At 44.6% G+C, this 26234-nt stretch overlaps 1 protein-coding gene across 1 annotated transcript in view; it reads right to left on the bottom strand.

Annotated features, from left to right (window-relative positions):
* Positions 1 to 26234, bottom strand: part of LOC306923263 (unconventional myosin-IXAb-like) — a 151622-nt gene that overhangs the window by 58849 nt on the left and 66539 nt on the right. Inside the window, exons 5-8 of the mRNA XM_079501296.1 lie at positions 10158 to 10252; positions 9758 to 9820; positions 5287 to 5386; positions 1226 to 1279 (exon numbers count right to left, since the gene is read on the bottom strand). Coding sequence (XP_079357422.1) covers positions 1226 to 1279; positions 5287 to 5386; positions 9758 to 9820; positions 10158 to 10252 — 312 coding nt within the window. The remainder of the gene's footprint in view (positions 1 to 1225; positions 1280 to 5286; positions 5387 to 9757; positions 9821 to 10157; positions 10253 to 26234) is intronic.

Raw genomic sequence — 26234 nt, 5'->3', positions numbered from 1 at the left:
TAAAAACATGGATTAAAGAATATAAACCCTGGAAAACGTAGGTTCCGGGTCTGGCAGGCTAGGGTACTAATTTAACCCTAAGGTTTCTACGGTTCTGGCGGGCTTCGTGTTAAGCACTTACGCCTTACTATAAATACTTGAAATACTCAAAAAGACCAATCTACTTCAAAACCGTTCGAAAATGCTGAAGAGTTTTGAAAATGTTCACTGATAATGACATGCCCAAATAGGGCCGCCAGGTTGCCACGGTGGTTAAAGGGATTTGTAGATCACTCTGAAGACGTTCAACGCAGAGACTCAGTCTCCTGTTAGCGTGAGTTGAACTGAGACTCAGTCTCCTGTTAGCGTGAGTTGAACTGAAGACGTTCAACACAGAGACTCAGTCTCCTGTTAGTGTGAGTTGAAACAGAGATTGAAACAGCTTCACTCAACATCCAATGCAGTGAACAATTTGTTACTTTGAAATGGATGCACAGTTAAGAAAAAAACAGTTCAATCCCTCCTGACCCGAAATTCTAACAGCAGGGTGCAAAAAACAAACCAGTTCCAGAAAAGCCCAAGAGTTTTTGATTGAAAGATTTCAGTACTTCTGGCTTGATGTCAATTTTAGATTATCTTTCCTTGGCTGCTGTTTTACAAAAAAAGCTATATTATTCTTCTGTACATATTGTACCTCTATCTGTAACTTTTACTGCTGTGCTGTCACTGAATTTCCAAAACAATATTTTTGATGGAAAGCGATCAGAGAGATGGAACTGGAGTTCCAAAAGTCAACATCCTTAACCCATTAAAATAGGGAAAGCTTCTGGGTCATTTTAGATTTTAGTGTTGGCTATTCAAAAATAGCAGATATAATATACATAAAGCTCACAGCACTGCGAGCATACATCTGCTATCTGAATTATTTTTTGAAAAGTCTTGAAAATGTGAGAACTACTAATTTAGAAGGCATTTGTAGAAACGGCCTCTGTTCTTAATGGGTTTGACTGGTTTAACCCCGTTTCAGTTGTGGATAAATCACATGACATCAACCCAGAATGCCTCCATCTTTCAGTTCCAGGTCCGGCTGAGAGAAGTGTGCGTTGATTGGTTGTGGTTGTGAACACATGACAACACAGTGACCCAAACACCGAAAGCACTGAGAGCCAGCGAAACAACACACAAGTAACGACACACGCAAGCAAGCACACACTCACACAGAGCCCATCAGCCACAGTATACTGACCAGCTCGATGTCATAGTAATTGTCCCAGGAGTGTTTGTGTGGTTTCTTTGTCATCTGGAAGCGAAGTAGACTGGATTAGAAAAAAAAGGTAACACAGACATGTGCGCGCGCACATGCATTGCACATACTGTACACACACGCGCGCGCACGCTCCAAACCACACACTCAATCAATAAACTACGGAAAATGATGTATGTTCTTCAGGAAATACTTGACCACACCCTGTTCCTTCATGTGTCATACAGACATAACTACTATTTTTAAAGCCCCCCCAGTCAATTGTTTCCCTAATCTGGTTAGCAAACCGCATATGGTTATAGTTTTACATCATGCGTCAAGTCGCTATGGGAACCAGGCAGACAAGGTTGATTGATTCTGACGAAAGGCAAAGTCAAGTGACGAGTCGACTCGACTCGATCTTAGTAAACAGACAATGACATCAGGATAATTAAGGGGAGAGTAGTCGAAGGAAGCCTTCATCCGTTTGCCATTTCTGTTCACGCAGATATATTTTATAATTCCTTTAAAATATATTTTTGAATTCCCAATTTCTGATAAGCAACAAGCTATACTGTATTTGCTTTGACTAATTTGATGTACTAAACGGAAGCGGAGAGGAGGCTGGACATTCACTTAACATGCCTACTTCACACAGATACAGGAAGTAAACCGGAGAGGGGCAGGTCTTTTTTTTTGTCTTGGTAATAGTGTACGCGCCGCGAGCCGACGTGAGCCATGTCACTCACGCGGTTTGCGTTTTCCCCCGTATTGCCTGTTTACACAGAGACACCAGGTGGGAGCGTTCTTAAAGGTTTCCACTCTGGAAGGGGGTTTCACCTTTTTGCATTTTCAACCGCCGAAAACACTGTTGCCGTCTAAAGTTTAGGCAGCAAAATAAAATATCAGGTCTGTCTTCCGTTTAGACTCTAAACAGAAGACACAACTGATATTTTATTTTGCCGTTCTCTCTAGAGACCTCTAAATAGCAGAGCCCTACAAGCCCACCATGAGTTGTATGTGTGTGTGTGTGTGTGTGTGTGTGTGTGTGTGTGTGTGTGTGTGTGTGTGTGTGTGTGTGTGAGCATCAGAGACTCCTATGGGAGGCATCATCATAATGGCTGGATGCCAGTAGTTGTTTATGTTTACTTGCACAAAAACACGCACCCGACCATTGGGCCCCTCGGCACGAGAGCCAGATTAACACTTGACTGATGTTACCATGGAAACAGAGCTGCATAGTAACAGGCAGTCAATGTTCCCGGCGGGGATTATAAATTAAGACAAAACATCCTCAAGAGAATAACGCGCACGAGTGACACACACACACAGTCACACACACAGTGTCACACACACACACACACACAGTGTCACGCACGCACACACACAGTGTCACGCACGCACACACACACACACACACACACACACACACACACACACACACACACACACACACACACACACACACACACACACACACACACACACACACACACACACACACACACACACACACACACACACACACACACACACACACACACACACACACACAGAGAGAGAGAGAGAGACACACACACACACAGAGAGAGAGAGAGAGAGAGAGAGACACACACACACACACACACACACACACACACACACACACACACACACACAGGGTGGTACAGTAGAGCAGATACGTTATTATTCTGCTAGTTTCCATGCAGACACTGTGGGGTCAGGGATGAACACCTGCTGCTAATTGCAGTAGATATTCATGTGTCGACTCTGTCGTACCACAGTGTCGCACAACGAAAAAAGCACATCTGCAAGCTCTCAACGCAGCGCAGATGCATCGCGTTGTGAGCTTGTAGATCTGCTATTTTCTGTCTGTGATGTTGTCGCGTGTATCGGCTGCCCACCACTCTGACAGGTTCACGTAGATATTGGGAGGTGTCAAATAATATTTCGTCTTTAAAACCTTGAAAGGTACGTTTTCATTATGATACTGATGAATAAGGACTTGAAGTATACTATATGTCAGTTCCATTGATCTAAGCTGGAACACAATCAATTGACTGATCTTGATTTAAAACAAACATGATTTGAATATGCATAAGACTCTAAGCTTGTAGATCTGCTAGTTTATATACTATATAACTGCAGTCCCAGGCAGCTTTCAGAAAGTGGCATAATGTACCCGGAAACACATGTGAATGCGTTGAATGTGTCCGGTTCAACCTGCTGCCGAGCCAATCAATGTGTCCGGTTCAACCTGCTGCCGAGCCAATCAATGTGTCCGGTTCAACCTGCTGCCGAGCCAATCAATGTGTCCGGTTCAACCTGCTGCCGAGCCAATCAATGTGTCCGGTTCAACCTGCTGCCGAGCCAATCAATGTGTCCGGTTCAACCTGCTGCCGAGCCAATCAATGTGTCCGGTTCAACCTGCTGCCGAGCCAATCAATGTGTCCGGTTCAACCTGCTGCCGAGCCAATCAAACTAAACTATGGGGAAATTAGGTGGAACAGGAAACTGGTATGACACCTTCTGAAAAGTGCAGGGTTACGCTGCAGGAAGCACTTCATCACTGTATGACCCTGTATCAGTGTGGACTAAGACAATCACTTTATTTTGACAAGAATGCAGCGTACTGCCTTACAATGCTTTGTATCCTTCTGTTACATTTCTGTTAAGATAGTGAACTCCTCTTCTTCCACTGATCACGTTTGGAGTACTTCAAAGTTCTATTTTAGGTCCTATTTTATTTTCTCTGCTCCCCCTTAAAGGTATATTCAGTGATTTGACTTAATTCAAATATCACTTGTTTTTTCTTTTTTTCTGGATAATCCTCCCTACTATAGAGTGTGCTGACCATATAAGGAGTTCCTCCCTGTCCCCAGTGAGCCCCTGGGGTCAAAGAACCCTAGTTTCAGTTTTGGTGGCGGGTGGCAAAGCCTTCATCCAATCAGGATGAGAGGGGCCTTCCTCCAATCATGATCGAGTGGGGGCGGGACTTGGTGCACATGCTGTTGGCCTGTTGCACTTCCCCCCACTGTAGAGCGTGCATGTGCACATTTTGTTACCGGGGCGGACTGGGTGGTTTTCCAAATCACCCAAATCACTGAATGCTCCTTTAAGTTCCATTTTTTGGTAAGCATATATCCTACCACTGTTGGGTTGATGATAAACACTGTAAACTGGAATCGATTCGTGTCATCTCTGTCTCAGCTGCAGTCATTTCAGAAAGCAGCTCCGAGGCTCCTGACTGACTGGCACTAGGAAGAGGCACTACATCTCCTCTATACTGGCCTCTCTCCATTGGCCGCCTGTCAAATACACAATCCAATTCAAGGTTTTACCGTCTGTTTTTAAGGCATTAAATGGATTGGCCCTGAAGAAGGCAGCTCAGTCTGTCATTTTTCTGTCTCTGTGTCCACAATAAATCATCGGAGGGTATACGTGTGGGGGTATACCCTTTTTATTCACTTTACAGTTATTACTCCATAATAACGTTGCTGTCAAGCAGAAAGCTCATAATCTTCATATACAAGCTCGTATTCAAGCTTGTAGATCTGCTATTTTTCAATAGCTAAATTATAACATAATGTTTAAAACACCAAAAGGGGTTTTGCGCAGATCGCGCAAACCTCAGCAAAAAGAAAAGGACAATATCGATGGCCTCCAACTGTATGTGGTCTTTTGTATGTTCAATTCATCAGGTTTGCACCCGACAGTAACGACGTACTGTTCTGACCTCTTTTTGCCCCTATTCCACCTCCGGGCCTAAAGACCACTCTTCCCGTCTGTTCCTGCGTCTCGGGCTACAACCGAGGGCTGAACAGAACTTCCCTAAACTTGCCCAAAAGCTTTGCAATAGTTTGTCACATTTCATTAGGTCTTTGTCCTCCATTGCCTCTTTAAAATCCTGTGTTAAGACACACCTTTTTACATTGGCCTATGTGGCGTAATGTGTTGTGTTTCTGTGCATTTTACACTATAATGCACTGGTAAGACATTGTTTGTGTGCGTGCGTGCGTGCGTGCGTGCGTGCGTGCGTGCGTGCGTGCGTGCGTGCGTCATACCTGGTTGAGGTAGTGGTACTCCTCAGGTTTGAGGAGGTGAAAGGTCGACCTCTCTTCCTCACTGGATCCCGCCAACAGGTAATAGAACACATGGTAGTTCCTACACACACACGACACACGCACGCACGCACGCACGCACACACACACACACACACACACAAAAACAGAGAGATAAAAAGTGGTTTTGTCGTCTGTCCTCATGCCGGATACTGATCAGGTTAACTAGCGTTGCCAACTACCTGAAATTCAAATAAGGTATACTGCCCGGGGGACACTTTCTCGCAAGAAAAATAAGAGACACCGATTAAAAAAATAATAATAATCACTGTTTGGGGGCAATATTAGCCAAAAATAGCAGCTCTACAAGCCCACAACACATCATCTATTTTTGGCAGAGGGATCTGGTGTAAACGAAAGGTCCAGTTTACTAAATCTAGACGGATTAACCCATTTTGACCTGAGATCAGATTCTAAAAATGTCTTCTACATCTTGACAGTTTTCTGAAAAAGCTATGTTTCTATGTCAGTCGTTCTTTGATTTTTCTAAAATAGCAGATCTACAAGCTCATAGCGCGCCACCGAGTAGTCTATTTTTCAATATCTAAAGCATAACATAATGCTAACACCAAAAGGGGTTCCCGCCCAAAATATGAACTGTTTGAACTCGTCGGTTCAATTGGGGACACGTCATTTAGCATCCGAATGAGCGACCATTCCTTATTCCAAGGGACGGTTGGGTTAGGCTTTCTTTCTTGTTCTTTTCCTGTAGTGTCTCCCAACATGCGGTGTGTATCAGTGTTACCATGGCGTCCCGGAGGACAGTTGTGAAGATGAGGATGTTTAAAAACGTGCACATTCCATCCAGGGAACACTGGAAGAATGTGACCTCATGTCCCAGACCTGAACGAACTCTCTCTCTGTGTGTGTGTGTGTGTGTGTGTGTGTGTGTGTGTGTGTGTGTGTGTGTGTGTGTGTGTGTGTGTGTGTGTGTCAGTTTGGCCCCAACCTGAGGATATGTAACAAATATGCAACACCTTCCAACCAGAGAGCTCGTGTTTCAGTAAGACAATAGACCAGTATGCGTGCGTGCGTCAGATGTGATTCTGGCTTGGTTCTCGACAACCTGCAAACGCAGCAAGTTGTTGCATTGATCGCTTCAAGAGGTCCGCCCACCCTCCTGTTCTCTATTATGACAGACAGTAGGAGAGCTGAGCGGGAGATATGCAGCATAATAGGAGACATTGGAGGAATTCTCAGAGGGGGATCTGATCCTAGATCAGTGATCCTCAAAGTGGCGTCCGGACCATTTCAACATTCCATATTTGTGTTGCTATTTGAACATCGCCCATAAAGCTCACAACGATGTCACAAACAATGCCATATCTGAAACATCTGCCGTGGCCAAACACAACACTGAACCATAGCATCGCTATTCTGGGGGGCGGAACTTGCAAAAATAGCAGATGTGCAAGCTCATAACGTGGCGCGTCGTGAGCTTGTACACATAGATTGGCGATTTCTGGCAACGATATGTAGTGGGTTTTTTTTTTTTAAATCCCACGATTTTGTAACCCATTTTTCACCCCTGTGTCAATTATCTAATGTGATCCTGGGCTCTACACACCCTCCACCAACCTAGTCCCCATATATGGGGGACATGGGGAGAGCAACGGACTTGAACTCATGCTTCCTTCATGCCTGAGTGTCCAAGTTGCTCCTTTACACCTGACAGGGGGGAGTTTCCCTGGTTGGACGTAGCGCGTGGAAGGAACACGTTATTCCAACCAGTTCCTTTCCCCTCCATCAGGCGCCCCGGCTGGCCAGGGGGAGGCAGTTTAGAGAACGATATGTAGTGTTGAGCGAAAACAGGACACACACACAGTCCTAGCTGTCTGGGATGTCACATTGTTATATCCTGTTACAGGGTCCGTCAACATGGCGTCAGGAGGGCCAGGGGCGGGGCTTAAAGAAACAGGAGCTTAAAGAGCCAATCAGAGTGTAGGAGGGATAAGGTGGTGACCAATGGGAGCCAGCGGTTTTAGTTGGTTCGGGGACTGGTGGATTTACTCTTGCCGCAGGAGATGAGTGATATGGAGACAAGAGGGTTTGGGTGTGTGTGTGTGTGTGTGTGTGTGTGTGTGTGTGTGTGTGTGTGTGTGTGTGTGTGTGTGTGTGTGTGTGTGTGTGTGTGTGTGTGTGTGTGTTTGCGCGCGTGCGTGGGCAGAGAGGATCAAAGGTGGTATGCTGAAATAACCATCTCCGCTGAACATGAATCCACATTTCTTCAACCGTCTTTAATGAATTAGTGCATTATAATACATCATTTATTGGTTTAACTAAAGTGGGCAGAGTGGAGGGTTTTAATGAAACATGATGAGTTTGGTTATAGTCTACTACTGAGGAAATGAGAGCCATTAGGTGTCTGGTTTCCAAAAGGACAAAGGACATAGAAACGTGAGATGTGGCCTGGATGTCCCATCTGGAACAGAACAGTGTTGTATTTAAACCCTACTGTATATACTCGTTAACCTGGACATGAGTTTCCTCTATACTTTTTCCCTCCACACCAAATCTCTCTATCGCTAGATGGAGATGTTCGGGTCTAAGTAGCCTGGGATCAATACCATTTTCGTGTTTCTGTCACTGGTTGTATAGTCATTGGGCCGGAACCACCAAACCAGAACCAGAATTACCCATTTAGGGGCTACCCAATAAAACCCTTGATGCGGCATAGTTTGGCTTATAGGAACAGATTGTTTGGTATATCCATCTTCTATTCCAACTCTTAGTGACTGGCGAGACTAAACTAGTTACTATACTTGATTCAGTATTTAACCCATTTTGGGTGTTAGCATTATGTTTTGCTTTAGCTATTGAAAAATAGCAGATCTACAAGCTCATAGCGCGCCACCGAGTGGCGCGCTACGAGCTTGTAGGTCTGCTATTTTTGAAAAATCGAAGAACGACTGACATAGAAACATAGCTTTTTCAGAAAACTGTCAGGATGTAGAAGACATTTTTGGAATCTGATCTCAGGTCAGAATGGGTTAAATGGGGATTGGAGGACCAAAACAAAGCGGTGCAGAAAAAAAACGTTACCAGCAAACCGGAAACCCTTTTTATTATTTTGTCTTTTTCGAGTATCCGTCGGTCTAGACCGGTCCGGATCACACAGGATCACACAGTATCCGTCGGTCTAGACCGGTCCGGATCACACAGGCCAGTTTGGAATGAATACCAGCCAGGCTTTCCTCCGGGGTGGAAAGTCTGCTAAGGAGAGTTTAGGGTTCAAGTGGTTCAAGCTTGATGCGAGGTCGTGAGCTTAGTAGATGTGCTACTTTCAGCACGCGACACCGGCACGCAACACAGTCTACCTAAAGTAAGCATTACAAGAACTACCGAAGTGATTAGACTTGATTACATAAGAAATGCATTACATGAAAACTGTTATTGAGTTATTGAGTATGTTGTCATCCAGATTATATATTCAATTAAATGAACAATATAATTCATACTTTGATCAGGGAATAATAAACATTAAGAATAACAAATTATTTTGATACAAATAGGCATGAAACAATAGGGTTTCTGGACTGGTTCGGACTAGTTATGTGTCCTTGAACAAAACATTGATCTATTCTACAGTGTATTCTATAGAGTCAAACAATATTAGTCAGATTCTTCACATTCTGATCCAATTTAATTTATTTGGCTGAGGTCTGCGCCCCGTGGGGGGCAGTGTTCTTAGATAATTCATGTATTCACCCAGTAGGAGATTTATGTTGTGTTAGTTTGTGAGCAAACTATAAACATGAGATGTGACCTCACTGAGGTACAGGAGATGATGTCAGGAGGACGTGACATCTGCTGACCTGTCATGGTCTCTAGAGGCCTCAACAGACTGTATAGGTCAGCTGGTCAGTCTATCTAACTCACTCTGTCTGCCTGTGCATCAGTCAGAGGTGTGCATCAGGTCCCCAGAGCTTAGAGTATATATGAATAGAGACGGCACCCGAGTTCTCCTCCCATCCACTTGCATTAAGTTGCTCAAAAGCGCATGAGGCGATTTCACTGTGCATTCTGGGTAGGAACAGAGTGCATTCTGGGATGATTGGGCCCAAACACATGAACGCGCTGCCGCTGACTATCATTGCAGGCATTCAGCGTTCACGTGTCATCGTGAACGTGCACAATGATAGTCAACGGACCATGTGTTCATGTGTTTGGGCCCACGCTGCAATATCAAATTCGGCCACTATGTCCATTTCGACTCAGGGTTTCATCCGGGTGCAGTCTCTATTCATATATACTCTAAGCCCCAGAGGGGCTGGCCAACATTGAAGCCACGAATACCCTACTGGCCAAAGGTGGAACTGTAATGACACTTTACTGCATCCATGCTGAATGGATTCTTTTTGACAACACTAGTAGCAGATACTGTTGCCTTGTGTCGTCAGTCAGTCAGTCTCACCTCTCGTTGTGCTCCTGGTAGACCAGGCGAGACTTCTCCAGCAAGTACTTCTCCACATAGGCCCTGTACACACACACACCACACCCACACCCACACCCACACCCACACACACACACACACACACACACACACACACACACACCTGGTTAGAGGTAGAAGACAATATTCCATTTCTCTCAGGACAAACATGTTATAGTGTGTAAAGTGTATACAGCAGTCCATGTGTGTATGTGCATGGTGTGTGGATGTGTGTGTTCGTGTGTGTGTGTGTGTGTGTGTGTGAGTGTGAGTGTGTGAGTGAGCGTGTGCGTGTGCGTGTGCGTGTGCGTGTGCGTGTGTGTGAGTGTGAGTGTGATTGTGCGTGCGTGCATGCGTGCGTGCAAGTGTGTGCGTCTCTCACCCTCTAACTGTGCCCGTCTCTCTGTAGTTCACCTGGATGAACTTGCCGAAGCGACTGGAGTTGTTATTGTGGGCCGTCTTAGCGTTCCCAAAGGCCTGTGGACCAATCAGAGGACAGCAATGTTAGACTGGCAGGTCTAAATAGACAGACTGACCTCTGGAGGTCAAACTATTGATCAAAACCAGGAACACAATCAATTGATTAAGAAACATGCTCTGGGAACATGTGGGCCCTGATCCAGAAACCACTGAGGAAGAAAGCCACGTTGTACCCAGAGATGTTCAGATCATACGGTATGTGCACTCTCACACTCTCTCTCCCCCTCCCTCTCCCTCCCCTCCCTCCCCCCCTCCCGGGGCCAATGGGATCTACCGAACTAACTTATTAGAGGCCCTGAAGGATCCATTAAGGCTCTCATTAGTGAGACAGACGAGGAGACAGAAAGTCTAGATGTTCATTCTAAATTCACACTGAAACAGCTTACGGCCACGGCCACTCACGCATGCGTGCACAGTGCACACACACGACTCTAACATGACTGACCTTACCGATCGACTCTTCTGCTCAATGACATGAACCGTGCGGTGTGCGTGTGTGTGTGCGTGCGTGTGCACGCGCGCGTGCGCGGATTCATTATTAGTAATATGCTATTGTTATTTTACGTAGCTCATTCTCCCTGGAGGTATATCTTCCACTGTCACATCGTGTTAGCCAGCTAGCATGACTCACGCTGCCTCCTTCCCAGCATGAGAGGCAGCACATGGCCTTAACGCTGCCTTAAACACAGCGTTTAGTGGCTTCACTGTCTGACAGCAGCGTGTGTACTAGCCTGCTAATTAGCGTGTCATGTGTCGAGAGGTCCTCCCTCAACGGCTAGCAATGAAATGCTAATGTCAAATCTGTGCTGAACTGGGTTTCTGGCAGCCTTTCAAACTGACACACACACACCACGCCGAAGCCACAGGCGTCGTAGGACAGACTAACCACGTTTGCTGCCTCATTTAACAACTATAGCATGGTATGAACAACCTGACACATTACAGCCTACTACTGATGGCTAAAATAACAGACACACGCTCACACACACGTACGCACGTGCGACCCACATGGCGTCACACAAAGACGTCACATGACGTTATTTGCCATTGACTTTGTCATAAAAAGTCCATAGACATGGCCATACTCACTCAAGGGGCTAGCACCCCTCAAAAATATGAGATATGAGAGATACTGTACAATGCTCTTTGCTGCTCAACATGCAAGAGGCACTCAGCTGGGAACTCAGCATAACACAGGCATGTGTGTGTATGCGTGTGTGCGTGCGTGCGTGCGTGCGTGCGTGCGTGCGTGCGTCCATATACAGTGTGAATTATGTATATGCACAATTAACTCATGATGTGAACTAGATTTTCATAATAATAATAATAATTATTATTTTCTCTTGAATGACATGGCCAAAGGGGGAGGTAATTATCACTTCTCCCCTACAGACTGCTGTTTTATACTCTCATATTCCCCCGCCCCCTTTCCTACTCTGTACATATAGTGTTTTATATTTGTGACGATATGAATTTTGTTATGTTGATGAATACATAGGAGGACCTCAATGTTAACATGTCCGCAATGTTGATGAATACATAGGGAGGACCTCAATGTTAACATGTCCGCAAGGACTTTTTTTGTTGTTATCCTTTTATATAACTGTACTGGTGCTGTTTGCATTTCTGTCTAAAAAAATCAATCAATCAATCAATCAAAACAGAACAGAACAGAACAGAACACATTAGCCTACATATCTCTCTCTTTCCACTATTTAATCCTTTCTCTTTCACATAACACTCCTCACTCCCTCTTTCCTGGCACCCACAAGCTGCTCCCTTCTGTCTTTTCCGGACATTTTATCAGTCTTCTTATTGTACCTTAATTTATTGTTTGCCATTTATCTTTTCTACGTATTCTCCCCTCATCTTTTCTGTGCTCCTCTCCTACCTCAGTTCTATATCGTTCTGACAATGGCTCTGGTGTGCCTTACTGAACACGCCACATCAAAGCCTCTGGGATGAGCCCCAGCGTTGCCAGATTTTGCTAGAGAAACAAGCAACCAGGTCTACAAAAATAAGCCCAACAGAAGCGTCTCTATAGGCCTCATGAGCACTTTAACCCATTCAGGTCGGACGTCGAAATAAAAAAAACGTTCGCTCTGAAATAATATATATTCAAAGATTTGTGCCGCATTTTTACGATTTTTTAAAAATAGCAGACCTACAAGCTCGTAGCGCGCCACTACGAGCTTGTAGATCTGCTATTTTTCAATAGCTAAAGTATAACATAATGCTTAGTTAAAACACCAGAATGGGTTAATCCTACTGTATATACATGGACTGTTTGAAAAAAGCAGATCTATGCATTGTTAAATCCGACATTTACAGAAAATAAACACAAATTGGCAAAATATTTTCAGATGGTGGTCCGCGGCCAAAATGTTTGCGAACCACTGGTTTAAACAACATTTAGAAGCACGCCCAAATAAGCAAACACACTTAACACCCTTGTCGCCATGACCCACGGCACCACGGGTTATCATAATTACCCTTTGATAGCCGAACCCGCGGCGCCCCGGATAATCGCTTTATATCAAAATCCACCGGCAGAAGCCAAACACATACTGCGCCCAAGGTTGCTATGTCCCTCCAGGCACAAGGCGAAATGCGCGCACCCCATTGGAATCCACTCATTAGGATTTATTTTCTGCCTGTTTTTTCAGATTTTTTCAGATGAGAATAGTGATTTTTGATCCCATTGTGGCCGACATATTACCGTTTCCGGTGAAAGATAAACAACATCGCCAGCTGCTAGACTACAATGTGCTTTCGGTTTCGTCTTTGTGAAGCGTGTGACACACACGGAAGTAGGGCTGGATGTTGATGTGAAGCATGGTACAGAACACTAGAGGGCGCAGCTGTCAAAGTGTTACGTTTAGAAACAACCCCCGCCCCCTCCTTTGAATTTGCCCCTGGGGTCACCGCCAGGGCACTTTGGACACGTGTGTGTCTGTCTGTGTGTTTCTATGAGCAGGGCGTTGCTGAAAATTAGCACTTGTGCTCAGCTACTACCCTGGGTAAATGGAGAAAACAAAAAGTCTACACCTTGTAACGGGAGTTGCCGACGAGCTTCTGCTACAGAGCTCTGAATCCGCCTCGAGAGATTACAGAAATACAAGCCTAAAGTCGCTTATAATAAACGGACATGGCAACACTGGATAAGCCCACACTCTCTTCTAGGAAAAGGAGGAAGGGAAGGAAAGAGCAGGGGGTGTCAGCCTCGGGAGGAGTAGAGTTACATAATTATGGGAGGTCAAACTATAGAGGCCTCTTCTTGACAAAGCCAGCCTGTATAAGGTTCAGTATGTCGGCACTAATACGACCTGTCAATGACGCTAACCGTATAGTTTATGTTATCGTACTGAAGTTCAGTCTAGTCTAGTCTAGTTAATATAACGAAAGCAGCACAGACAGTAGAAAATAAATAGACCTACACAAGCTCGGGAAAAGATCCTGCACATATTCTGGCCCAAGACCATCTCAAACAAAGACCTCCTCAACCCAACAAGACAACATGCACAGTATAGTCAATAAACGCAGGTGGACCTGGATTGGCCATGTGCTCAGAATGGACATCAACGTAATACCAAGAGTCGCACTACACTGGACCCCAGAAGGAAAGAGAAAGAAAGGCAGGCCCAAAATGACATGGCGTAGGACGATCGAGAAGGAGCTCCAGCAACAACATCAGAGCTGGGGGACCATAGAGAAGATGGCCAAAGACAGATGCAAGTGGAGGAACTTTGTTGCTGCCCTATGCGCCAGCCGGCGTAATGGGGATAAGTAAAAAGCTCGGGAAACAATTAACGACAATTTGTTGTGGTGAGATGAAGGGAACCCTTGAGGGCTTCTTATAAACCTTTCATGCTTCAAGGTTCAGTATGTGTCCAGGTCGTGTAAAATGGTGCATTTATATAGCGCCTTTATCCAAGGCGCTTTACATAGATTGTGCATTACATTCACCCATTCACACACACACATTCATACACCGATTGCGGCGGAAGCCATGCAGGGTACCAACCAGCACATCAGGAGCAATTTAGGGTTCAGTGTCTTGAACAAGGATACTTCGACATGTAGAAAGGAGGAGCTGGGATTCGAACCGCCGACCCATGGATCATTGGACGACCTGCTCTACCTCTTGAGCCACAGTCGCCACAAGTGTGCACTTTTGATAGCATTCTGCACTCCCAGGTATACAGCTTTCTTGTGGTGCACAATTTGCACATACTGTACAAGAAAGGTAGCATGCGGAGACAAAGTGGCCTACAATGATGCCCTGAGGATACTACTTAAGGTCCCTCCATGTCAGTCACTTGTTTGTAACGTGTGGAAACCACACATGTGAAGCTCTCTTAAGGTCCCTCGATGTCAGTCACCTGTTTGTAACGTGTGGAAACCACACATGTGAAGCTCTCTTAAGGTCCCTCGATGTCAGTCACCTGTTTGTAACGTGTGGAAACCACACATGTGAGGCTCTCTTAAGGTCCCTCGATGTCAGTCACCTGTTTGTAACGTGTGGAAACCACACATGTGAGGCTCTCTTAAGGTCCCTCGATGTCAGTCACCTGTTTGTAACGTGTGGAAACCACACATGTGAAGCTCTCTTAAGGTCCCTCGATGTCAGTCACCTGTTTGTAACGTGTGGAAACCACACATGTGAGGCTCTCTTAAGGTCCCTCGATGTCAGTCACCTGTTTGTAACGTGTGGAAACCACACATGTGAGGCTCTCTTAAGGTCCCTCGATGTCAGTCACCTGTTTGTAACGTGTGGAAACCACACATGTGAGGCTCTCTTAAGGTCCCTCGATGTCAGTCACCTGTTTGTAACGTGTGGAAACCACACATGTGAGGCTCTCTTAAGGTCCCTCCATGTCAGTCACTTGTTTGTAACGTGTGGAAACCACACATGTGAAGCTCTCTTAAGGTCCCTCAATGTCAGTCACTTGTTTGTAACGTGTGGAAACCACATATGTGAGGCTCTCTTAAGGTCCCTCCATGTCAGTCACTTGTTTGTAACGTGTGGAAACCACACATGTGAGGCTCTCTTAAGGTCCCTCCATGTCAGTCACTGGTTTGTAACGTGTGGAAACCACACATGTGAGGCTCTCTTAAGGTCCCTCGATGTCAGTCACCTGTTTGTAACGTGTGAAACCACACATGTGAGGCTCTCTTAAGACACTATGTATGGATTCATGTCTGGCCTGGATGAGCGCCGGAACAGTATTATTGAGGATATAGTCAATCCTGGGAAGAGCTGTCTCCGGTCCTCGTCCAGGCTGAGTGTCAGTCTCTATTTATGATGTTATGTTTGTATTTTATTTGATTCCTTTTTAGCCAGGTGCAACCTGGCTATACTGTCGATGTTGAGGACCTATGAGTGAAGGCTGGTACAGTGTCTGCAGTAGAGTTGGTTTATGAGTGAAGGCTGGTAGTAGATGGTTTATTTCCCTGGTGTATTTCTGATCTCTGATCTGTTATATGTGACCAGATTTTTTTTTTAGTTTTTTTTTCCAAAATGAGTTTATAGCACAGGCATACTCTTCACATACTAGAGCATGTCTGAAATAAGTGTCAGAGCTGAAATCGACATGTACATATGAAATAAATGCTTAAACATGTAGCTAGGTGTAATGTTAGAGACCACAGAAGTGAACCTTTCAAGCCTGTTTTCTCAACTCGCTGTTTTCTGCAAGACATTACTCTATAAGCCATATGGTGGGTGGTCAAACTGAACAACCAATGTCAATTTGAAGCTATGATTCCCTGCTTTCATATGACATGAAAAAACGAAAATTCAAAAAAATTCAATGGCAGTCCCTCAGTCAAATTTAGTCACATATTCATTATAGTAAAACGGAAATATAGTGCCATGCAGTGCCTTCATGCAGTGCCTTCATCCAGACTGCAGAGCACTTACGATGTGCATTACATTCACCGTTCACCCAGCCATTCATTTCACACATGGACGGTGGAGGCTACCATACAACGCACCAATCTGTCCACCAGGAGCAGTCATATTAGGGGTCAACCCCATGCCGTTTCTACAAAAGGCCTTGTAGAAACGGCATGGGGTTGACCCCTAATATGACTGCTCCTGGTGGACAGATTGGTGCGTTGTATGGTAGCCTCCACCGTCCATGTGTGAAACGAATGGCTGTGTGAATGGGTGAATGGTGAATGTAATGCACATTGTAAGTGCTCTGCAGTCTGGATGAAGGCACTGACTGCATGGCACTATATTTGTCCGTTTTACTATAATGAATATAACAGATCAGAGATCAGAAATACACCAGGGAATTAAAACATAGAAAACATTAACACACTAACGTAACACTACTAAACATATCCATCCTGCTGTCTTTCAGAACAGGGCTGTATAACATGTGGCTGTAGTTAGAGGCTAATGGGCTCCTTCTATTAGGTCACACTCTGTAACAGGGGCCTCCCTTTCATGTGGTTAGCCTAGCGGTTAGCATTGCGGGCTAATGACCATTTCTCAACATGAAGAGAACGGAGACAGGAGTCATAAAAGTTAAACCTCTGCACGATGACTATCATACAGCTGAATTACAGCCCAGTATTTATTGGTGGATTTTGTACCGCAAACGGGACTTTTAACCCATTTTGGGCGGGAACCCCTTTTGGTATTTTTAACATTATGTTATAATTTAGCTATTGAAAAATAGCAGATCTACAAGCTCATAGCGCGCCACCGAGTGGCGCGCTACAAGCTTGTAGGTCTGCTATTTTTGAAAAATCGTGAAAATATTTATTTCAGAAAACTGGAGGATTAAGGCCTCACTCAGACCTTTAAAACATTGCTGCATGCTTGTTGTATGAATGTTGTGAGTGTCATGGCCGCCCCAATGCATTTTCAATGGAAGTCACATGGTTTGTAGTCCACATTTTGGACTACAAGCTGTTGTATGGCTTTCGGCTGTGTTTCGACTGCGCCCCTCCCCCTCATACAACACAAATGTTGTGTCAAACCATGTGACTCCCATTGGAAATGCATTGGGGCAAGCTGTGTCACACCCTTTGCATACAACAAGCATACAGCAATCTGTTGTAAAGGTCTGAGTGAGGCCTTAGAAGAATTCTTTTAAATTTTGAGGTCGGGCCTAAATGGGTTAAGAGCTAGGCGATGAGATGATTGGACTGTAGAAATCACTCGGAGAACGGCAGTGAGAAGCCAACGGGCTACATTTGTGAATATGAGCAGTGGGCTTTATATTGGATGCCAGTAGTTTACAACATGTAATACTCCACTGCAGTTAATATGAAGGAGGAGGTAGAGAGAAAATGAGGCCCAAGTGTTGTGGTCAAATAAGGGAGAGAAGTGATGGAAGAAGTACTCATTAGGTAAAAGTATTGATACCGCAATGTATACTCTTTTACAAGTAGTCCCATCTCAAAATGTACTTGAGTAAAAGTACAAAAGTATCGGCATCAAAATATACTTTTTTTTCCTTTTCTTAAAGATATTTTTTGGGCTTTCTTGCCTTTATTGATAGATATACAGTAGCTTGACAAGAATCAGGGAGAGAGATGGGGGGGGGGGGGGTGGGGGGGGAGAGACACACAGCAGGATCGGGACTTGAACCCGCAACACACTGTCATGCTGGATTACCAGCCAAGGTGCCAGGCCCAAAATATACTTTAAGTACCAAAAGTAAAAGTACTCTGAAGTACTCATTTCACGAGTTCAAAATGTATGCAAAATATTTAGAAAATAGCCGATCTGCAAGAACATAATGCGTCACATATCGTGACACATCAGCAGCTTGTAGATCTGCTATCTTCAAATAATCAAAAGAAAACTACAAAGAAATTAGTAGCTAGTAAAATTGCACTTGAAACTTGTAGTAAAAAGTACTTGAGTACATGTACTTGGTTACTTTACAACCCTGGAGAGAACCATGGAATTGGGAAATCCAACATTTAGTCCCAGGATAAACATAGTCGATGTCAAAACAATACGAAAAATGTGCGTTTACTCACAAGCTCAGAGGGCCAAACTGGTTCATTTGTTATTACAGACAATGAAACCACAGCATGAAAAATAACAAAGACAGAAAATGAGCCGTGTTTACAACACAGAAACAGCGATTGGCCAGGAGACCCATAGAACGTAAGAGACATAAATACACCATGAAGTCAGTCACACAGACGTTAGCTAACAGGCGAGCGGAGCGCCAAGCTCATTAGCTAAAACAGCAGAATCTATGTGTATAATGTATTAGCTACCCGTGCTACAGCGTCATTCTGTATTCTAGCTTGTCTCCTTGACTTAGGCTTGTTTAGAAATGTCCCCAATTTTGCACTATTAGCCTTGTGGGAAATGCTGAGGCCAAGCATAGCAGGAAATGTGACTCCATGGCTGTCAGTATAGAGAAACTGAGCTAGTACAAACTAACGTGTTTTGATGAGGGGTATATGTATGCTGGTGGCAGACAGACAGGAGAGTGTCAACCACATAATCCTAACATCCGTGCCTTGATTCCAGCTTTCCCCCTCCAGTCCTGCCCTCACTCAACGTCCTATCTCTACACTGCCCTGATGCAGATGTGCACTACAGCACCGTTTCTACACTGCCCTGATGCAGATGTGCACTACAGCACCGTTTCTACACTGGCCTGATGCAGATGTGCACTACAGACAGCACTGTTTCTGCACTGCCCTGATGCAGATGTGCACTACTGCACTGTCTCTACACTGCCCTGATGCAGATGTGAACTACAGCACTGTTTCTACACTGCCCTGATGCAGATGTGCACTACTGCACTGTCTCTACACTGCCCTGATGCAGATGTGCACTACAGCACCGTTTCTACACTGCCCTGATGCAGATGTGCACGACAGCACTGTTTCTACACTGCCCTGATGCAGATGTGCACTACAGCACTGTTTCTACACTGCCCTGATGCAGATGTGCACTACAGCACTGTTTCTACACTGCCCTGATGCAGATGTGCACTACAGCACTGTTTCTAGTCTACACTGCCCTGATGCAGATGTGCACTACAGCACTGTTTCTACACTGCCCTGATGCAGATGTGCACTACAGCACTGTTTCTAGTCTACACTGCCCTGATGCAGATGTGCACTACAACACTGTTTCTACACTGCCCTGATGCAGATGTGCACTACAGCACTGTTTCTACACTGCCCTGATGCAGATGTGCACTACAGCACTGTTTCCTCACACACTGGGTCCGGGTCCCATTTGTGGGTTGTGGACATTTGTGGGTTTTTATGGGTCCCTTTATTTGTATTTTTGTTTCCTACATTTGTTTTTATTATTATTTCAAAACATTAAAAAAAAAAGTAAAACCTTTCATGATTAAAAACTAAATTTTCAGTGATTTCATGAAGAAATCAAAGAAAAATCTAAGACATACCATGAATTAGAAAACAAATGTTTATGAAGTAGTGAAAATAGCCGATCTACAAGCTCATAATGCGATTTTCACTAGTCTAGATCCCGGCCCGGGCAAACGTCTAATTTCTCTTTTGGGTCCAGAGCTAAAACGTTACCACTACAGTACTGTATGTTGTTCATCTATCCTTTCACCATTTTGAATTCCCATAGCCTTTTTTTTCTCCATATCATGTCAAATAAGAACTGTGTTTATTTAATTGCTTTTAAATAGCATTTAGATCAGCTATTTTCAAATAGCAGATGTACTGTATACTACGTTTAAGTGGTTAAACTGGGGACCCCTGGAATTTGGTCAAGGACCCCCTGGGGGTCGTCAAGGACCCCCTGGGGGTCGCCGGACCTCACTTTCCTACGTGGATGTTATGTCACCACGGAGCTTCACATCTGGATCCCATCGCTGGAGCGACGATAAAACCAAACTTACTGTCAACACACACTGGAGAGAGAGAGAGAGAGAGAGAGAGAGAGAGAGAGAGAGAGAGAGAGAGAGAGAGAGAGAGAGAGAGAGAGAGAGAGAGAGAGAGAGAGAGAGAGAGTACTGTTTCATCCTGAGGTGAAGTTTATAACCCAGCTGTCTCTGAAACAAGGCCTGCTTCTACAATACACTCGAATGAATCACAGACTGTGTGTGTGTGTGTGTGTGTGTGTGTGTGTGTGTGTGTGTGTGTGTGTGTGCTTGTGTGCCAGTCCATTCAGTAAAAACACCTTTGAGATATTAAAGCCACCTTTCACCCAACGCTTAGAGGCCACGTCAACTGAGATCCACCTCTGCTATCACACACACACACACACACACACACACACACACACACACACACACACACACACACACACACACACACACACACACACACACACACACACACACACACACACACACACACACACACACACACACACACACACACACACACACACACACACACACACACACACACACACACACACACACACACACACACACACACACTTCGTGTTCCATTTACAATGAGTGGAACAGTTGAATAAGATCAAATTCCCAAATTGGAGACAAATAAGGAGACAGGAGAGAGGGAGCGAGAGAGGAGAGAGAGATAGAGAGGGGGAGAGAGAGAGAGAGAGAGAGAGAGAGAGAGAGAGAGAGAGAGAGAGGGGGGGGAAAAGGTGAGAGTATGGGTGGGTAAGGAAAAACAGATAGATAACAACATGATAAAAGCCCTGTGACTCATTTATTTGATGAACTATTTGAACTTCTGCATTGCGGCTCCATGCTGGGTTATTTTTTGCAATTTGTAAAAGTTAATCCACATCGAAGCACTGTGTGTGTGTGTGTGTGTGTGTGTGTGTGTGTGTGTGTGTGTGTGTGTGTGTGTGTGTGTGTGTGTGTGTGTGTGTGTGTGTGTGTAATGTGATTGACAGAGAATGTGAGTGAGAGCAAGGAGTTGTGGGAAAATCCCACAGTGTTAATCCCTGGAGACTGGGCCGGTATGTGCTAATGTGTGTGCTAATGTGTGTGTGCTAATGTGTGCGTGCGTGTGTGCGTGCGTGCGTTTAATTTGTATGTGTCATGTGTGTTGTGCATGAATCCCTGGAGAGCTGAGTTGTTAAACTGCGATTGGCAAGTTATGATAATGCATGCTTGTGTATTGTACTTACATGATGCTTGGTTGGGTAGATTATATTGTGTGTAGATTAAGTGTGCATTTGTGTAGCCTATGTGTGTAGAGCGCATGCGTGTGCAATTAACTAATGTGTGTAATCTGTTTGTTCATAGTATTCTCACCTCCAGGTCTCCATTAGAATTCATTTTTAAATCAATGCAGGAATTTTTTTTATTAACAGACATGCTGAAAAAAGAGGCTCTCTCTCAATTTAAAGGGACATTTCACCGCTAGAAGAAACTGCAGTCACATGTGCATTACGTTCAGCCATTCACACCGACCGGGAAGGCACCCGGCAAAACAGTTAGGGCATGGTTCAGTGTCTTGCTCAAGGGCAGTTCTACAAAATGCCAGAAGAAAAAACCTGCCGCTCTACAGTACCTCCTGAGCTCATGGGGTCCTGTTTGGTGTTATTTTAGGCTGCTATCGTCTAGATTAGACGAGAGGTTATACCAATGCTGCCTGCAAGTCCTCCTGGGAACTACCGACGTTTGTAGTCTCATATGACGAGTTGTTCACTTTGGGGATATTGCTTTTGTTGAGTTATCACCAAAAAGGGAGGAAGCCTGTTTCACACTACTGCAGTGACCAAAGGAATGCCAAAGGATACACATGTATGGAATCAATCACTCCATTTCATTAAGATGTGTTGTGACAGCACGGCTTCCCTGTTTTCCACCAGGGTACATTGAAATGTTTTCCACTAGGGTACATTGAAATGTTTTCCACTAGGGTACATTGAAATGTTTTCCACCAGGGTACATTGAATATAAGATGTGTTGTGACAGCACGGCTTCCCTGTTTTCCACCAGGGTACATTGAAAATGTCAAGCGTTTGGTATTGGTAATTATAACATTGTTTGACTGCACATGCATGCACATCTTGTAATTAGCATATTTCCAACAAAGCACGGCCAGACAATAGGTATGGGCGTTCATGTTGAAACAGGATGTTTGTTAGACTGCCTGCGTGCAACAGATCATAATCTCTCATTTCTCATTTTAATTTTTCTTTAAAAAAAAAAACCCCACCATTCAGTGAACATTGAAGAGTAGTGATGGAGGGAGGTTGCATGGAGCTTTTAACAATAGAGGGTATGCACCTGACATCATCATCATCACACCCGGAGGTTATGCGGGAACGCCTACTGAGTGGCAAAGAACTACTTTCTGGACAGCTCATACATTTAAAACAGAAAAGTCCTATCTGGTTGCATTAAACAACGTTAAACTCACTTTGCCACTCGAATTGCCACTCATTTTATGCATGCATATACTCTCTATTGTGATAAAGTGTGTAAAGTTCAACTTTTCCATATCTAGGACAGTGAATGAGAGCAATTGTGCACAAGAGAGACAGAGGTTGTGTGTGTGTGTGTGTGTGTGTGTGTGTGTGTGTGTGTGTGTGTGTGTGTGTGTGTGTGTGTGTGTGTGTGTGTGTGTCAGTCATTTCAATAATTTATGATTAGCTTAGCTAACTGATTTATTCATGTGAATATGTGAAATGACATGTATGCTTGAGTTGGCAAACGTCATTCCACTGCTTGCACGGTTCCTGCCAGCAGTATTGTGTGTGTGTGTGTGTGTGTGTGTGTGTGTGTGTGTGTGTGTGTGTGTGTGTGTGTGTGCTCGCGGACATGTGAGCACACAAGTATATGTGCACATGTTTGATAGTTCAAAGCAGCAGCTGAGTCAGCTGGACTATGAATAAGACAGACAGACAGACAGACAGACAGACAGACAGACAGACAGACAGACAGACAGACAGACAGACAGACAGACAGACAGACAGACAGACAGACAGACAGACAGACAGACAGACAGACAGACAGACTCAGTGCGTGCGTGCGTGCGTGCGTGCGTGCGTGCGTGCGTGCGGGGCTGCACGCATGTGCCTGCATGCGTTTGTCAAAGAACTGTACTTGAACATGGGTAATAATCTTGTCTTCGATCTCTCCCTCCGGCCTAGAATTGGCAGAAACTGACAACTGTAATTGTCTTTATGTGTTGTTGTCGGTAGTCTGGTGTAAAACATTTAAGCATCTAAGCTTGCTTACTTTTAAGACTTTTTGACATTTTGAGCAGGCAAGCTTGATGACATACAGTAGGCTTAATGTCAGAAAACATGACCCTTTGATGTGTAGGTTATTGATAGGGTAATCACAATCTTCCCTCTCATTGTGTCACCCATTGCTTTCAAAGTAATTTAATCTTTGGGGGGCCATTAGAGTTGGGGCATCCACTCAACGCATGAGGCATCTCGATGACCTTCTACCACGACAACCCCACAAAAAACCACACAAACCAACTGACAGACTGGAATACATGACATTATCTCCAATCAAATCAGGCTACAGCCTACGTACATCAGACTATTACCGGGAACAAACAGGTAATGTGGGGGGGGAATATATATATATTCGAGATTCGAGATACTGTATCGATACCGATACTGTATCGGTGTCGGAAAAGTATCGGTATCGGCCTTTTTTGGACATATGGAGTCATATCGGTATCGGCAATTATGCCAGTCCAACTACCGATCCGACACAGGGGTAAAAGAAAAATCGAAGAACGACTGACATAGAAACATAGCTTTTTCAGAAAACAGTCAGGATATAGAAGACATTTTTAGAATCTGATCTCAGGTCAAAATGGGTTAACTGTATAGCTACAGGTATCTGTCTGAGCAGGAGGTTTCAGAGACAGAGGTTATCTTTGGCTAATGGAAGCTCCACTAGTCCACCAAGTCATATCGTTCAAAATATATAGAAATTGGCCGAGAATACTGCATATACTGAGTGGTAAAACCATCTCAAATATATTTCCATAATACAGTATACCCTGAGAAGAGGCCTATGAATAATTATGTTTGCTTTCTTTACCCTTATAGGTCCGTCTTCACGCTGTCACAGCCCCCTGTAGCTTGGCCTACCAGGGTCTGTGCTGCTTACTGTATCTGTCTCCACACTCACCCTCTCTCTCTCTCTCCCTGTTGGCAGCAACACTTTAGCTTTAGTTTGTCCTTTGGTTTGCAGTTTGCACCATTCAACACCCCACACTACATTTACCACACATCCACTCATCAGTCTCACCTACACTACTGATTTCACTGATTAACACACCCCACATGATTAAGTTGTTTATATTGTAAATAAATATTACTTTGTGCACTTTTAAAAGCCGTGTCTTCCTCCTTTTTGTTATGGCCTAGAGCCAGGTCATGACAACGCCCTTACAGCCTCTGGGCAGTATGTCTGCTTCTAGTCTAAAAACAAGAGAAAGCAACAAGGAGACCACAACTGGACCACCCAGCACTTGATTGATGATAGACTGGTTAATAGTTTAAGTGAGCATCACGGTCACTAATGCATCTCTGACTCACTGACTCCTATAGTGGTCCAGATGGGCCTCTGTCCACCTTAAGAGCCTTAATGTGTTTAGTCTGATTGGCCAGATGCCACATCAGGCAGGCTCTGATTGGATCAGATCCAAATTGGAATCGTCGGCTTCCTGTCACACGGACCTGCCAATCACCCAGCAGTGAATGCAGCGGTGAGGGGAGATGTTCTTTTGAGGAATGGATACCACCACCAATAAACACTTAACCCATTCAGACCTGACGTCGAAATGAAAAAAAAAGTCTTCTGAAAGAATATATATTCAAAGATTTGTGCCTCATTTTCACGATATTTCAAAAATAGCAGACCTACAAGCTCGTAGGCGCTGGGCGCTACACTTCCTCTGCCAACCTGGGGGGGCAGCGGACTGACCTCATGCCTCCTTCTATGCATGAGGAGTCCAAGCTGCTTCTTTTCACCTGACAGGGGGGAATTTCCCTGGCCGGATGTAGCGCGTGGAAGGAACACGTTATTCCGACCAGTTCCTTTCCCCTCCATCAGGCGCCCCGGCTGGCCAGGGGGAGGTAGTTTTAGAGACCAGGATTACTACATGTTTTTGTGAGGGTACCTACCCTGGGGGCACGGGGAGAACATGCAAACTCCACACAGAAAGGCCCTTTTTGACTTGTTTTATTAGGTTCCATGTGGCAGTTTTTTATATTAGGGGAAATCGTCTCATTCTTGTTTGAGTAACTTTTCTTATCTTCGAGGTTAAAGCGTTAGTGCAGAATAAAATGTAGTTCAAATACAAGGTAATGAACCTGTAACCAACCACAAACTCAATGACCTCTCCTTTGACAGAGAAAATGCACAAAAACATATTAAACATGCATTGCTCCTGCAGCCATAAACAATGTGATAGACTGACTGCACAAAGCACAATAACCCTAACCCAGAAACAATGTGATAGACTGCAGCACAAAGCACACGCCAGCAGTTCCTTGTGCCTGCATGAATAATTACACATCCTCTCCTCACTTCAGCAAAGCCTTAAGTGAGGATGTGTAATTGTCCCTGCTGAGAGCTGGTGATGACACAACACAGCCATGTGTAGTATATCGGATGTTGTACAGTACAGTACATGTAAAAATATTTAGGACGACCGTTGAGCCGATTCTACTCTATGGCTCCGAGACATGGACACTTTCAAAGAAACTTGAGAAACGGTTGGATGGCACTTACACCCGCCTTCTAATGAGAGCGCAAAATCTGCCTTGGAAGAGCCACCCATCGACTAATCTAATATACGGCAACCTTCCCCGTGTTTCTTCACTAGTCCAGGAGAACACAGTTTGCCGGCCACTGCTACAGAGCTGACAATGAGGTTATTATCTTCCCTTCTTCTCTGGAGTCCTGCCTCAAAGCAGACCAGAGGTAGAAAACTGTCGTTCCCTGATGTCATCGCTAGGGACACAGGCATCAGTAAGCAGGAACTGGGGATGGCAATGAAGGACCGGGAAGTCTGGCATGATATTGTGAAATCCACGATC

This window comes from Electrona antarctica, assembly GCF_951216825.1.
Source record: "Electrona antarctica genome assembly, chromosome: 5".
In the NCBI taxonomy this organism is placed as follows: Eukaryota; Metazoa; Chordata; class Actinopteri; order Myctophiformes; family Myctophidae; genus Electrona; species Electrona antarctica.
The sequence above is the reverse complement of the archived record's forward strand: the minus strand, read 5'-3'. Positions and strand labels throughout refer to the sequence as shown.